Source organism: Amblyraja radiata, chromosome 18 (genome assembly GCF_010909765.2).
Source record: "Amblyraja radiata isolate CabotCenter1 chromosome 18, sAmbRad1.1.pri, whole genome shotgun sequence".
NCBI lineage: Eukaryota > Metazoa > Chordata > Chondrichthyes > Rajiformes > Rajidae > Amblyraja > Amblyraja radiata.
In genome coordinates, this window is record NC_045973.1 from 17502152 (window position 1) to 17518694 (window position 16543).

At 40.3% G+C, this 16543-nt stretch overlaps 1 protein-coding gene across 1 annotated transcript in view; it reads left to right on the forward strand.

Moving 5' to 3' along the window:
• grm7 (glutamate metabotropic receptor 7) overlaps nucleotides 1–16543 on the forward strand; it is a 532223-nt gene that overhangs the window by 301433 nt on the left and 214247 nt on the right. Inside the window, exon 7 of the mRNA XM_033036752.1 lies at nucleotides 10084–10284. Coding sequence (XP_032892643.1) covers nucleotides 10084–10284 — 201 coding nt within the window. The remainder of the gene's footprint in view (nucleotides 1–10083; nucleotides 10285–16543) is intronic.

The window sequence follows — 16543 nt, forward strand, 5'->3', positions numbered from 1 at the left end:
GTGAGGCATAATTAGGTATTGTTTGCCAAATCTAGGAGAAACTACATTATTATATAAAGTAGCTTAGAAGTAAATGTTATCAGACGGAGATGGGGTGACAAAGGCAGAGAGGATGTAAGGCAAGTTGCAAAGGTTTACAACATTTGTGTGAGTGTATGAAGGCTGATAAGTAAAAATTAAAGACAATGTGTATACCCTATCACTGAGAAATATAGTTAATATTTTACATAGAGTGATAGGTGCCTGGAACAAACTGCCAGGGTAGAAGCAGATATATTTATGTTTAAGAGGCATTTTAAACGTAATGCCTCTTACATTTAAAGGCACATGAACATGACTTGTGGGATATAGACCATGTGCAAGCAGATATGCAGCACGGTTGGTTGGTCAGTATGGGCTGAAGGGCCTGTTCCTGTGTTGTGGTTTTCTATGTTCTATTTTGATTCATGACTTTCCATTGAACTGAAACTCTTGTCATTGTTCACGTGCCATGAGAGTGGCAAGGGTAAGCATCTGTCTACATGACTTGAAACATAGGAGTCATTTTTCACTTGGAGTGCAAATGACAAATCCACTGAGAATTGTGATCACAGTTTTCCCCAGACTTGTTTGCATATGGCCATGATCTTCTCTGAGCTTGGATAACTTTAGCTTAAAAAAAATCTATTCAAGAAGAATAAAATAGTACTGGTTAATTAATGGACCTATTTAAACAATTGTCGTGGGACAAGTGTCGAGGAGGAGCCATCTTGGGGAACGGCTGCTAACCAGCAGCCGTCCGTTTAATTCATTTTTTTTTCAGTTTTTAGTTAGTCTTGTTCTTCGTTTGTTCGGAGAAATGGACTTCTTAATGTGGGGGGAAGGAGGTAATCTTACTTCTAGGTCCCTACCTGGTCGGTGAGGCAGTTTTTTCTCCGGGCTGCCCGTCAACCCGTCCTCGTGGTCTACCAGCGGGCGTGGAGCACCGTTTCCTGGCGGGGACCGCCCAGCACCTCGACTTCGGTGGCGGCACAGCGCTGGAGCGCTATCGCGGAACGGAGCGGGCGATGCCTTGCCTGGGTCGCCGCGCTGGATCGACGCGCTGGAGCTCCGGTAAGCTGGACCGCCGTGATCATCTCCTCCGGGCTGCGGGGCTGCGGAGCGGGCGGTGCCGACATTAACATCGGGAGCCTGGGAGCTCCAACCCGGTGCGTCCTTGTCGGCTTCGGAAGCCGACAATCCCCTGCTAGGAAGTGGCCGTTCCAGGTGGCCCAGCCGCTGTGAGGACTCTCCCGACGCCGGGGCAACAGCACCCGGCCAGAACAGCCAGGAACATTGGGCCTCCGTAGAGGCAACAGCGGTGGCCTCAATAGGCCTGACTTCTGGGAGAACTGGGGTTGGGGACTGTACTTTGTGGGGGGGATGATTTTTCTGTGTGTAAGTTACTTTGTTAGTCTGTGTCCAAGATGGTTGTCGGAAGAGAGAGTGGACGCTGGCGCGCTTTAGCTGCCGCTGCTCTCTCTTCACATTGTGTTTTTTTGATTTTTTGATTTTGTGTCTTTGGAGCGATTTCTATCTTTAATTTGTGTATTGATGATGTCCTTATTATTTATTTTTCTCCGACTATATGTTTTTTTCTCTTCTGTTAATCTTTGTAAGGTGTCCTTGAGATTTGAAAGGCGCCCGAAAATAATATTATTATTATTAATATTATTAAACAATGAATAAGCATTTTGCTTTGTTAAATATACCACTTGTGAACAATTTAAACTTGAAAATAATGAAATTGGCTTAAAATATATCTATGGATTAACCCTGGCTGGGTCGCCTGGGCGAGGGTGTCTGATGTTGGGAGACCTGAAACACCCGATGACTCCAGTTCACATCACTGATCTTGCGTCCCAGCGCATCTAGAAGATGTATCTTTCACACATAATAATATTGGTAGCCAGTTCCATATTATATTTCAAAAACATATATATTTCATCAAATACATCTGATAACTTTGTTATTTAGAAGTTTAGAAACTCAATGGTGATTAAGTCACTATGGAGTGTGTGCACCCCATTATACGAAAGGGTTCTGTTTTGAGAACAATATTTCCACATCAAGCACAGACGATTGTGGACTTGCACTAAATACAACTGCAGTTACAAATTCACAAAGTTTTGAGCAGGTTAGATTGATTTTAGGAATTGGACATGGCTGAGGAACCAAAGTATTGGTATCTGGTTGCCTAACAGTCTAAAGGTTATTGTGAAGTGATTCTTTTAACATATTTGAACAATAATATAACCCTGTATTTCCCCTGCCACCAGGCTATTAAATACAACAATCTCCAAATAAGCTCTGAACTACATGGACTTGGGGGTATTGGTTTACAGAATACTATGTTTACATACTCTGGTGTGCTGCTGCAAGTAAGAATTTCATTGTTCAGTCTGGGACTTTTGACAGTAAAACACTCTTGATCTCTCAAATAATAGTGGGAGTTTTTGGCAGTATTCTTGTGGGCATAATGACGGTAGTGACTGATAAGAGTAGAGGTTCATGATGGGAGAAAGAGGAATAATGGCAGGAATCTGCTGGGAGTAATGGTAAATGTTTTTGATCAGCATCGAGTAGGGACAATGGCGAAGACTGGTCAGAATTATGGTATAGTGATGGTGTTATGGGGCTTATTACGGTAAGGGTCTGTTGAAAGGTCAATTAAATTCAGCCTCTTGAAAAGCTAAAATAGTGCAAAGGTTCTAATTCTCAGAGGTAAACAAAACTGCTGCAGATACTCAGCACATCAGGCAGTGTCTGTGGAGGAAGAAGCCGTATTAACATTTAAACTCAGTGACGTTTTGAGAGAACTGGAAAACTAAGAAAACAAGCAAGTTTTAACTTGCAGATAAGTAGCAAGGATGGAGAGAACAGGATAGAGATAAAGATAGATACAAAAAGCTGAAGTAACTCAGTGGGTCAGACAGCATCTCTGGAGAAAAGGAATAGGTGATGTTTTGGGTCGAGACTCTTCATCAGAATGCTGCAGATTGATGGCCTTGTTTTAAATTGACCAAGCCTGAAACAAATTGGAAAGGTTGATTGTAGAAACAAGGAACTGCTCTTGCATAAAATACAAAAGGACACATTGTGCTGGAGTAACTCAGCAGTTCAAGCAATATCGCTGGAAAACATGGATAGGTGATGTTTTGCTTCAAGACCCTTCTTCAAACTATTTGTGGGGGGTGGGGTGGGGGGGAAGAGTTGAATGTTGGAAGAGGGGAGAGGCAGGACAAGTGTGGCAGGTAATAGTTGGACATAGGCACGGAGGGTGTGGATTAGCATATGGTTGGATCAGAGGTGTGAGCCGGCTTTGGATAATTACGATTATATGAAATTGTTGAATCACTGTTTTTCTGATAGTTGCAAGTTACTGACAGAAGATGCATTGACAATGCCTTGATCTTGGAGCAACATAGGAATGTCTTTGGCCTTCTACACTGTTCCAAACATTATCTGCCACTTCTCAGGCAGGGGTCAAGAATCTGTTGCAACACTCTCCACTCAGAAGAGAGAAATTTTGACAATTCTCAGGAGTTCAACATCGTCCAGGATTACAAAGTCCACTTGATCAACACTACATTTATTAGTTTAAGCAGCCATTCCTGCCTCATGGTTATAATATGTATTTATCTGCAGCAGGTCTTGCAACATCTCCAAACACAAAATACTTGGAACAAAGGAGGATAAGGGGAAGAAGTACATGGGCACATCTTCACCTTTTGGAATCCCATACCGAAAAGCATGGTAGAACTGTCTGCACCACATAGATTGCAGTAAGCTGAGGTGACTTACTGCCACCCTGGGGTAGCCATGGCAAGGCATTTAATTCTTGCCTTGCCTTGGGTGCCTGAAACTTAAGGATGACTATCAGGAAAAAAGACATGGTGGACCGTAAATGATATAGCTGGGTGCTGCATGGTACATTTCATAATCTCCCATGATGTGCTTCATCAGACCAAATGATCTGATCTCAAACTTGAATTTTCTTTTCTATACAGGCTGTCTCCAACAGCATTTCAATGCTGATGACTTTGACAAGTTAATGTCACATTGTACACTCCATTTATCCCATGAACATAAGCATACTCAAACTAAATTAATGATAAAGTGTTTAAAGTCGCTGCTCAATCTATTAGCAATTTATTATTTGATGCAATATGAGAAATTAATTAAAGACAAATGAATAGCCTATAAACACATTAGTTTAATGAGTAATCCTTTTAGAAATGAATTAAGTTAATTCATTAAGCAAACAGTTAACAGACACTGATTATTCAGAGGCAGAAGGCATGCTTTTTAAAAAGTTAACTAATTCCAACTCCAAAAATTGCATTAAATCTATTTGGGATAATGTCATTAGCTGCGCTCTCTATTAATTTCTTGATAATTTATGTATTAACTTACAAATGTAAAATTATACTGAAGATAACCAATTTATTTTATGTATTTAATCCATGAGTTTCAATAATTTATAACTTCAAAATTTAAAAAAACCCATTTATTGCAGCCAATTTCTTAACTGTGTAACCATGTGAGATTTCAAAAATTATAAATTCCGATAAGACTTTACACCTAGAGATGTTGAACGATAACTTTCTTTATTGACTGAACTGTAACAAGATTTGAATTTTATATTATTATTAACATTTTATGGGCTTATTTGATGTTTCTTATGAGGTTTAATTGCCAAGATTATTATCCTATTTATTGTGGGTTTTTCCAGTTTTTTTCATCACTAATATGTTTCCATATTAAGTGCACATTATTGCAAGAAATGGTTGATGGAAGCATGATAGTCACTTGTTTTGTGGTAGATTATTTTCTCTGAGATGAGAGTGTCGAATTGTTCCAACGAGTGCTGAAAAGCATCCACTGAAGTTCTGCCAATTGGATCTGGGAGCAACAAGCTATTCACTGCTCTCATCAATGAATGGAATTGCCAGGATAAAATTTAGGGGCAAAGTGAAATGGAAGCTTAAGTAATGCAGCATCCAGGCTCCTTAAATTTTCCTCTCACCCCTCCTCAACATGGCAAATTCTTAACAATTGAACAATTTATTTTCTACAACAATCACTTCAGGAATGTAACTCCAAGGTTTAAGAAAAAGCAAGCAAACGTTTCTAAATATCAGACATGCAGCAAAGGATTGTGTATGGAGTTTAGCGATATAGCCTGGAAACGGGTCCACACCGACCCATATACGAGTTCAATGTTTTCCCACTTTTGCCCCATAATTTACAGAAGCCAATTAACCTACAAACCTGCACGTCTTTGGAATGTGGGAGGAAACCGGAGCACCTGGAGAAAATCCACGTGGTCATAGGGAAAATGCACAAACTCCATGCAGACAGCACCCATAGTCAGGATCAAACCCGGGTTTCTAGTGCTGGAGGCCACAACTCTACTGCTGTGCCACTGTTCCACCCTATGGATTGATAGGTTAAATTTGTTGATATTCCATAGATGTACTTTGGCATTTTTTGCAAGAAAATAATTGTGGTCATTGAAATGGCCAACCACCTTAGAGAATCTCTAAGGACTAAGGATGACTCCTTCTGCTCTGATTATGTGTTCCTGGGGCTGATGAAGTCAGTGTAGAAATTGCAGATTTTTTCATAAAGTGCCTGACAAGGTAGGCAGGTGGTGAAGTGCTGCACCATTTGCAGCGTGCTACTTATGCTCCCGGTGCACAAAGTTCTCACTGCAATTCTGAATACTCATTCTCCACTTTGAGCAGTCTGGACTCAGGATTGCTGAGAGTCAGTGGGATGGTGCTTTTCAATGATGCTTGAAGCACATATTTGAATCCTTCCTCTCTGCATCTGGTACCTCTTCCCAAGACACAGCTTGGATCAGAGCATCTGTTTCTTGGACCTAGTGCTGGGCATGGAAATATGTTGTCTGCCCCTTAGCACACGTTGAACCTAATTAGATCCTCGACAGTAGGCATGATGGCCTGGAATCGGACACTGACATTGATTCAGTTATCTGTCTTGTGGATTCCTGCCAGTGTCTCTGATACTTGCCAATGTTATTTTGTGATTTATCTGGTAAACAGTATCGTCTGTGTTGAGGTTTTGAGCTATGCTCCCTCTGCATGAGTAATCTTTTTAAAATCCTCATAAAATCCCCATAAGACGATGGTGATCTAATATCTATGATGGTGTTCTTTTCACAGTACAGCCAGAACCATCTGGATTCTAAAGCATTATTGCATTAGCTACTGCATTAAAAATCACTTTAAATTATCTATTATAACGAGCATAAATATACACCTGAAGCTCCCTATGTCTCTCTGTTAGATTATACACCATAGTGCGAGTATATCACGATTCCTTACAACCGAGAAAGTGGCCATTCAATCCATCAAGTTTAGGCTAGCACTAAGTATAGTACCATCAATTGCATTTCCCTATTCATTTCCCTGTAACTTATTTTCTATCAGATCCCCAATGGAGTCATTGGGACTGACTTTGTATCAGATTTATTGAAGCTGCAAGTAGGTTTGCAAGGTCATGGGTAAATGCAGATTAGAATGACGATAGCCCAATCAAAGTTGAATACCTTGATCATCCACATGGAGACCAACAAGTCTAAAGTGAACACCAGCAGCTCAAGGATCCACAGTCTTTGACATCTGCTTTGCCCTGTATCAGAGAAGTTGAACATCTCCTCATGACTGCCATGGATTTACTCAAGGCAAATCCTCGAGCTTTGAGAGTAGGTCATGTTAAGTACAATATCTATGCCAAATTATTTTATTCAAATTCCTGTTGGAGTTTTACTCTTGCCACTGATTTGCTGCAGATAGACATAAAATGCTGGAGTAACTCTGGGTCAGGCAGCATCTCTGGAGAAAATAAATAGGTGATGTTTTGGGTCTGAAGACGGGTCTCGACCTGAAATATCACCTCTTCCTTGTCTCCAGATGCCTCCTTTTCTCCAGACCCGCTAAGTTACACCAGCATTGTATCTGCAGCAAATCAGTGGCAAGAGTAATACTCCATCAAGGAATTCGAATAAACTAATTTGGCATAGATATTACACTTAACATGACCTACACTCAGAGCTCGAGCAATGGAGGCATTTGCCTTGAGTCAAATCCATGGCAGTCATGAGGAGGTGCTCATTACTGTAAGTGCAGGAGCTTAACACTGCCCAAGACGTTGCTTTGCTTTAGCCCATGACAATTAATGCAATTTTTGTGCGCTGTTAGGTTGTGTGATGTTTGTTAAATCAAAAGCCTGAAGGGCCAATGGATGTAGGCTGATGATTTAATCTGTCCATATGCAACAGGATATTTGATGCACATCTCCCCTCAATAAGAAATAATTTGAGTTTTGCTGAATCTAGTACATGTTATTATGCTTTTTACTTGATTTATGATCAACTATGATAGGTATGGCTTTCAGGCATATACTTTTAATTAATCCTGTCAAATCAATAATTACTATGCTAATGAAACCCTTCCCACAAATAGGCTTAATAGCTGTGGTGCAAGGTGATAACCTTAGAGACCTTTCACTTAAAATATCCTGTCTCCAGTCAGAGGGAAGTGCTACTGAGCTTCTGACTTAAGGACTAAGATATTTCATCACATACAGAAAATAAATTGTTGGAAATGTTTATGCTTCAATGGATGGATGCTGTTGTATCCCCTGGGTCTACTATGCTTACATGCATGAATGCAGATTCACATTCAATATTAGCAGAAATCACCACATGGTGTATAGTTGATTTTGCTATTGCAACGTGTTGTTGCAGAAGAAACTGCAGGAGCAGACTTTTCCACACAAGTGAAGGCCAGCACTCCTCTAAGTTAATGGGCCTTTCCTTACCCAAGCCACTGTTAAGGAGCGAGCAGAGATATACACCCTGGAATTCTTACGAAGGGTCCTTATCAGTTTGATAGCACACCTAAGACCAAGTACCATTTCCAATTATATTATGTCCCACCATCCACCAGAGATACACAATGCCCACTACCAATCTCCTGTTTGTCACTTGAAGTCAGTAATCTGGTTCACTACTTAAATTAGCATTGAGTTTGGTCCCTGCTGGGATAGTGGTTTAAAATTGGTGATGTACCCCGTACAATTAGAGCACAGATTATGCTCAGAAGATCCTGAGGTTCCAATATATGTGGGTGAGAAAGTAATTCCACCAGAGCCCCACAAAAAAAATGGCCCAGAGCAACTTCAAGATGTTTTCAAGTTAAGGCGTTCTAATCCTTTGGAATCGCAATGTCTTCAACAACAGGACAAACAACTTGAAAAATTGAAAGAGGACTCAACCTTTATTTCCTGACACTGTTTCCTAACTAGCAAGGAACAACTAAACCAGGGAGCAATGTGAGTCAGAGGAATTAATCAGATCTTCCTTTTTGAACGGATGCCTGGGAATTTAGGGTTCATATATATTATTAAAATGAAGACTCCGAGATGGATTCAGAGAAAGCTTACTTGAATGATTGTTGTGAAACAGAATTGCAAACTCATCAATAGATAGAATTGATCAGTCTGAAGAAGGGTCTTGACCCAAAATGCACCCATTACTTTTCTCCAGAGATGCTGCCTGTCCTGCTGAGTTTAGGGCCTGTCCCACTTAGGCAATTTTTTCGGCGACTGTCATAGTCGTAGCAGGTCGCCGAAAAACTGCAGACTAGACTCCCCTCCGACAATGTCTAGGACAATGTCAACAACAACCTACCACCTAGTCGACATCAAGCTACGGCAAGCTACCGACAAACAGTGACCAATTAGGACGTCCACCTACGACCACACGTACGACAACCTACGTCCACCCGCGACAAGCTACGACCCTGTCGGCGACAACTGAAGACAACTTATTACAATACAGTCGCCGCTACCTGTCGCCGGTTGACATAGGTTGACATAGGTAGTCGCCAATGGAATTCACTGAAGTCAGCACCGGCAACAACTTGCGTCACCTGGCGACAACCTACGTCATCCTGGCGGCAACCTACGACAGCACCTACGTCAGGAGAAGTCAAGCTACGCTCATTGGCGTCAAGCCGACTGTCGACGAAAAGTTATGAACATTTCAAAATCCAGCGACGACCAGAAAAATGCTACGACTCTTTGGGCGACTGATGAGACTACTCACGACCATACAGGCGACACCCCAGCGACCATGTGGCGACTGCTGAGATGCCTAACAAAATCGCTTATGTGGTCTACCAATAGATAGAAATAACGGATCATGTTCTTTTTTTAAGCAGAGAAGAGGGTGTGGAGATATTTAGTACCATGAAAGATTTGGGTAGAGGATGACATCTGATAGGACAGTATCTGGACCATAATATTCTCAGATTGTTTTGGCTCAAGATGATATCTGAGGCCAAACGAAAGGTCTGTAACAATGCTACTCCTGAACTAAGGGGCTACTAGCCGTAATGGACCAATAGACATTGCGTACTATATCTATCGCCACCTATACTTCCAATATGTACTGAACTCTCAACCATATTATGATGTATAACATCATATTCAATCATATTATACCTACACCATCAATTTGGTTACAGTCATTGGTTACTAGAAAGAATTTGGATAGGTATTTCCACGAATTATGAATCTTTAATCATGAATAGAGGTGATAAGACTCAATCATTACTCCTTGGGTGCAATGAACACTGGTCTATGTCATACTTGCATTGAATTCCAGCCTGATATCAGTGATCTATTGCCTTTCTCATTGAAATAATGTGATACAAGAGACGTGCAGATCAATTGTATCCTGGAATAAGTCTTGTGAACATTTCATTCTATGATAGAATGTAGCCTTAATAGAACTCTAGATTTTGGTGGCTATAATAATAGGCTTATGCTTAACAGTTTCATTTAACAGTCTATCAAGTCTTAATCATTTTAAAAAGATTTGTACACTAAAATGTCTGTCTTAGGAATGCCCTGTAATTAATTTCTCGTGGACTAATGTTTTGATTTTGTTTTCCAGCCTATGAAAATGATCTCTTTAGAGTAGATTTTTTGTAGTGATTAATCTTCACTGTTTCATTTCCACTTCCCCAGGAGAAGAAAGGATTGGATCACATTCCCAATACCAACAGGAAGGTAAAGTTCAGTTTGTGATCGATGCTGTATATGCCATGGCCCATGCACTGCAGAACATGCACAAAAACCTGTGCCCCGGCTACATTGGCATCTGCCCTGCGATGGACCCAGTTAGTGGAGAAGATCTCCTGCGGTACGTCCGCAATATACATTTTAATGGTAAGTCTGTTGATTTTCCATTGCCGGAGAAAAAGTGGAAAGGGCAACTTCATTTCCATTCTTTATGTATTTGTTGCTATTCCATTACATTTGTGCTTCACATAGGATAAAATCAATTGATCAATGTTTCAATCATTTTTAATCTTCTAATGAGTAACGATACCGCAGTAAATGCCATTTCAGTCTTGGTCACCTCTCGTATGTCTTAAAACAGTAGACATTGCTAAGTGGTCGGATAGGTTTTCACTAAACGTTATTCCCTTTATCATGTGGCTGTACATTGAGGATGGCTCGCGTGTAATCATTGTCTTTCTTCTAACTGGTTAGCACGTAACAAAAGCTTTTCATTGTACCTCGGTACATGTGATAATAAACTAAACTCAAACTCAAGTGGAAGATTTTGTTACCTGGTCTGCTGCTTCTCTTTCTTATGTTCTTCTTACACATATTATGCACTAGATAACTGTGAATAGTGTAATAAGTCGAGTCGTACACCCGTCAAGATACAACACATATTTATTAAAGTACACTTACAGCATTGGTCTGCAGGAAATTACAGTCACTAGCAGCTCTCAGACTGAATTACGTAAGCAAGATCTTGGTAATATAGATCGCATATTAGGCAGAGCAACTACTAACACGCACTACAATTGGTTAGTAGGAAATAACCAATCTACAAATAGTAAATAGAGTTAGGGCACATCTGGATTTTGGATCTGAGATGATGTTAAAAATAGGAGACCAATAGTCTGAGAAACATTAAGGTGGCAGCTACAAACCTCTATCCCATGAAACTATAGGCATTAAAAAAAGGAATGGCAATGACAGACACGTAATAGAGACTGCACTGCAGGCAAGGACTTATTAATTCAGAAATGGAAATAAATCCAATTTTAGAAATTGGAACTTTCTATTCAAATGAACTGTACACCTGAAGGCTACATTTCTTAATAAACTCACTTGATTTTAAGTCTTTCTTTACCCTAAAACGTTACAATCGTGTCTTTGACATTTCCAGACCTTGTTCTCATCTTTTACTTCAGGGTGCCACCTTCAGTGAAGATTAAGGCCAATAAGGCACCACATAACCTTTTCCTTATTGTTAAGAGAAAAATCAGGAGAACAGCATGGGTTCAGGAGATCTGTTATACAAACACTGTCACCGTCATGGAGACTGCTAAAAGTAACCACCTGGAAGCAAGCATGCTGTTATGACCATTGATGATGAGGTCACCTTGAAAACACTCCATCAATTATTTATTAAACAGAAAGAGTAATGGTCATATGTATGGCACTATATCACAACCCAATATAATACCTTCAACAGTCCTTAAATCTGTATTTACCAACACTTCCATATTTAGTAATTAACAAAATATATATTATTCTGAGGTTGGGTCCCAACTTTACTTCAAAGAAAAGTATTTTTTTCAGTTTGTACACCAGCTGAATGCCAATCCGATCTCGGTCCTGATGTAAATTTCCAAATGACTGATGCATATGTTATTTATTATTATTAATTGAATATTAGATGCTCTGATTTATGATGAAGACTTTGTTGCAATGACACCCCAGGGTCTGGTAGTTCAAATTTGTCCTTCTTTTATTGGAAAATTGCAGTAGGAATAGGAATAAACATAACAAGTTATTGACACAACATTCTCAGTGTCCCCCCCACTCCCCAAGGATTAGATAACTCCGACAAGCCCCCCCTTCACTTTCGTTTCCCCATTCCCCTCCCTGTGCCCCACATGGACTTGCACCTATTTCTCTCCTGTACCTCCATCCACATATCTTCCCCTGGCTTCATGTTTCACAACTTTCAAAACTGATGTCTCACACGTTCGGTTTTAATCTCTGGCCTTTATTCCAACCATCTGATGATCACCTCCCCCCCCCACCTCACCTTTGTCTACAAATTACCTGCCATGCATTGCCTCTCCTCTCTCTAAACATTCTTCTTTGATTACTTTGATCATCACATTACCAACTAAACACTGACACTCATGCATCTTTCATCCACGCACTTAATAACTTGATGAGATAATATTGGATTAGAGGAATGACATCTGGTTGACTTGTAGATCAAAGCATTTTGTTTACATTCTGCTGATTCAGATGCAACTGTTGTCATGTAAACAATGAAGCAAGGACACCTTCATCTAATTTATTCAAAATTGCTTTTGTCTTATTATAAAGTAATTTGAGGAACAAAAGAGTCTCTTGTTGGAGCAATATCTCCCCTGGTGAATTCAGGAAATTGGACTTTCTCCAGCGCATTTTAGCTGGCAATTTCTTTTGAAGGTGATAACAATGTGGCAAGGAAAATGTAGATTATGTTTCTAATGCAATTTATATAACAAGTGGAGCACTGCAATTTTGTGGGATATGAAATAACAGCAGAAGATGCTGTAACCTGTTAACCGGCTAGGCAGAAACAGTGCAGCAGGGAGCAGAAATATATTTGTTTGACTTGATGATGTTCTATCAAAATGCAGAGAGGTATGTGCATGTTTTATTTGCAATCCATGTAGAATTTATCGCATCAGTTATAAATGAAGAGGCCAATGGCTCATCTTCGTTTCGGAGAGATTTAATGATGAGAAAGAAGATAGATTGTGTGGGAGGAGTGTCTTTTCCCTCTTGTGCCTATCCTTCCATTGGCAGGTACAGTGATGAAAGGTGATGACAGGATCAATAGTCAGGTAGACTTCAGTGCTATGACAGTCCTACTGTGACCAATTCAGGTATAGGAACAAAAGTCAAATCAAGTGGTGGCGTAGCGGTAAAGCTACTGCCATACAGCGCCCGAGACCCATGTTCAATCCTGACTGCGGGTGCTTGTCCGTATGGAGTTTGTATGTTCTTCCCGTGACTGCATGGGTTTTTTCCTAGATCTTTAGTTTTCTCCCACACGCCAAAGACGTACAGGTTTGTAGGTTAATTGGCTTAGTGTAAATGTAAAAGATTGTCACTAGTGTCTGCTGGGTAGTGTTACTTTGTGGGGGTTGTTGGTCGGTGCAGACTCGGTGGACTGAAGGGCCTGTTTCCATGCTGTTTCTCTAAACTAGACTAAAACAGTCAACAAGGTTTCGTGAAGGGACTTTTAGCAATTTACTTTTCGGGCTTGAATGACTTAATTGGAACTCGATGGGACCCACACCAGTTAATTCATGAAGGCAAGTGCCAGAAGCACCAGGATCAAAGGAACTCATCCTGTATAACCATGCCCCTGACCAGAAGACAAGAATTATCTTCGCTCTTTCCAATTTCTATAGGAAAGGAGACATTCCACAAGAAGACGTAGTGAGAGAGGCATGCACAAAAATAACGCGTTCAGGTTAAACTTTGACATGCTGTGAGCCAGGTTTGGTTCAATGAGGGGAAGTAAAAGGTTAGCCTTCGAGGTACATCCCTTCGTGGGTATGTTTCTCAGCAGCACTCGCTTCATGTTCTTGACCTTATCAGGAATTATTCTGTTTCTCTTGACAAAATTGGCACCATGACAGGTAACTATAGCACTTGGCACATTCTCCCCATTGAGGTACTTGTCTAGACAGCTACAACTGTCGGCAGAATCACAGAAACCCAGGGCAGATGCTGACTTATCTTAAAACATTTCTTATCAAAGTAATGAACGTAATTTTTCTTCATGGGATCGTGCGCACTGGAAAAATGATGTAACCCAACACCCTTTAATAAAAAATGCAGGGGAAAGAACAGACAAAGTGGCAACATAACCTAGACAATGCAGAACTGGAAGTTCAAATTTAACCAGCCTCAAAAGGCTGCGTTATATTGGAATCTTTTCTCTCTTTAGAGCAAGGAATACATGATGTAGACACGAGCCAACTGCAGGTAATGTCATGTTGATCGACTATTTGTCAAAGGAGTTGGAGATAAATATTTGATTAGGAGCAAGTTTAAAGGATCGGGTAATAAGTGCAGAAGAAAATTATCAAGTACTGCATACGATACGATATGCTACGATAAAACTTGATTTATCCCCAACGGGAAATTGGTAGTTGATAGTTCTTGTACTGCTGGGATTGTGGCTGTAAAGTGAAGGTTGAATGGAATTATATTATTGTTTCTTACTTTTGGGTTCGGTAAAACAATTGCAGAGATTTAGGAGATGAAATGATGGGAAGAGCTACTGATGAGGAGAATTGTTCATGGAATGAAATTTAAAACATCCAATGGACCTGGTAGCAGCTGTCATAGTAAGCCGTCATGCTGAAAGATGAAGCACCTTTTCTTCTCTCTGCACAGTTGCTGTCTGACCAGCTGAGACTTTCCAGCAATTTCTGTTATTATTCCATATTCCCAGCATCTCCTGTATATTGCAGGTTATATTTTATATTGGAAACATTAACCTGCTTTCTTCAGCTTTACTGCATGGATATTAAACTTAATAATGCAATTTTTTAATCATTAATTTGAGTAGTTTCATTTCTATTCCTATGTACCTATAGAATATTAAATAATCTTTATTGAGGGAAGGTAATTGCTTTGTAGATTCATTAATTTAATCATATCTGTCCCCCTTAGAGTTGAACAAGCCTTGACATTAATCATATGTTCAGTTAAATATTGCACCATTCAATCATTTATGCAATTCAGCACTTTACAGTGATCTAATTATTTGCATTTCCCCTAGCTGGCTCAATTTCTTCCTACGTAGTTCCTTCTCCACTTTTCAACCTTATTTTTAGGCAGCGGGAGCGGTCTATAGATCTTCGCTGTTGTTGGAACAGTGCTTATCATTCCATGGTCATTCTACACAGTTAATCAATTGAGCACTTTGGACAATACAGCTCACCCCCTCCAGGACGCACTGGTCAACCTAAGGAGCACCTTCAGCAACAGGCTAGTTCCACCAAGATGCAGTACAGAACACCACAGGAGTTCCCTTTTCCCTGCTATTGAACTGTACAACTCCTCCCCCTTCTGTCGTGCAGTAGACTGGCTTCCCACCCTCCCCAATCTCTGCACATCCCCAATCCTGGACTTCCCACTCGTCGTTTTAATTTCATGTTTCATGTATCTTGTTGTGTTTTATGATTGTTGGCAAACTAATTTCCCTCCTGGGATAAATAAAGATATCGTATCATATCGTAAAATGGACAGCCAGTCAAGTCACTGAAGAGAACAGTCTATTTCTGTGACGTCACTTTGTCAAGTGAAAACTGCTTAACCAATCTACAATGTTACTCTAAAACGTAAACATAACGTATGTGTTTCTGTTTAGGAAGGAACTGCAAATGCTGGAAAATCGAAGGTACACAAAAATGCTGGAGAAACTCAGCGGGTTCAGCAGCATCTATGGAGCGAAGGAGATAGGCAATGTTTCGGGCCGAAATCCTTCTTCAGACTGATTTTTCCTTTTTCCTTTTTCCTTTTTCCTTTCTTCTCCCCGCCTCCCCCCACCCCCTATCAGTCTGAAGAAGGGTTTCGGTCTGAAACGTTGCCTATCTTCTTCGCTCCATAGATGCTGCTGCACCCGCTGAGTTCCTCCACCATTTTTGTGTACGTATGTGTTACTGTTAGGAGTTTGCATTGTGCTGTTACTGACTAATGTAAAAAGTACAACAGAAACTAATCTATAGTGTACACAAAAAAAGTGTGCAGAAACCTTTGAACCTAAGGTCCAGAATTCTCTCCTTAATCTTGTTTCCTTTAAGAGCCCACTCCATACCCATGGTTGTTTTTCCTGTCATTTCTGTTGTAATGTCATTTCTGTTTGCTGGGTACCAGTTTTAGAAGGATCCTAAAATAACTAGAATCAAGGCACTCTTAACCGGATTGCTAGAAAACAGGCTGTTTCATCAGGATATCTCATATTTAAATTGGTGTCATCTTTATACGCAATGTGCAAAGCATTTTTAGTTTAGCATGCACCAGCTCCAAACTGTCATCCTATCCCTCCCTCTCTTGGACACTCTTTCCCCAGTCTGACAGCTGATAGGAAAGTCCCCTGAAAGTTGTTCCCTCAGTACTGCAATAATTATTCACTAGTGCTTCAGGACACACACACATACTGAAAGATCTCCTTGAATCTCTCTGTTGTTTGACAGGTCTCCCTATTGCACCTACACTCAATTTCTTGTATGCAATACCATATTAAAAGAAGATAATGTCATAAAGAAATTAAAAATTAAGGTTTATTTTCTTTGGGGCCCATTTATGTTTGGATCAGACTAAATTTCTTATCAAACCTGGTAAGTCATTTGATTCTTAAGATGGTGTTTAATCTCAA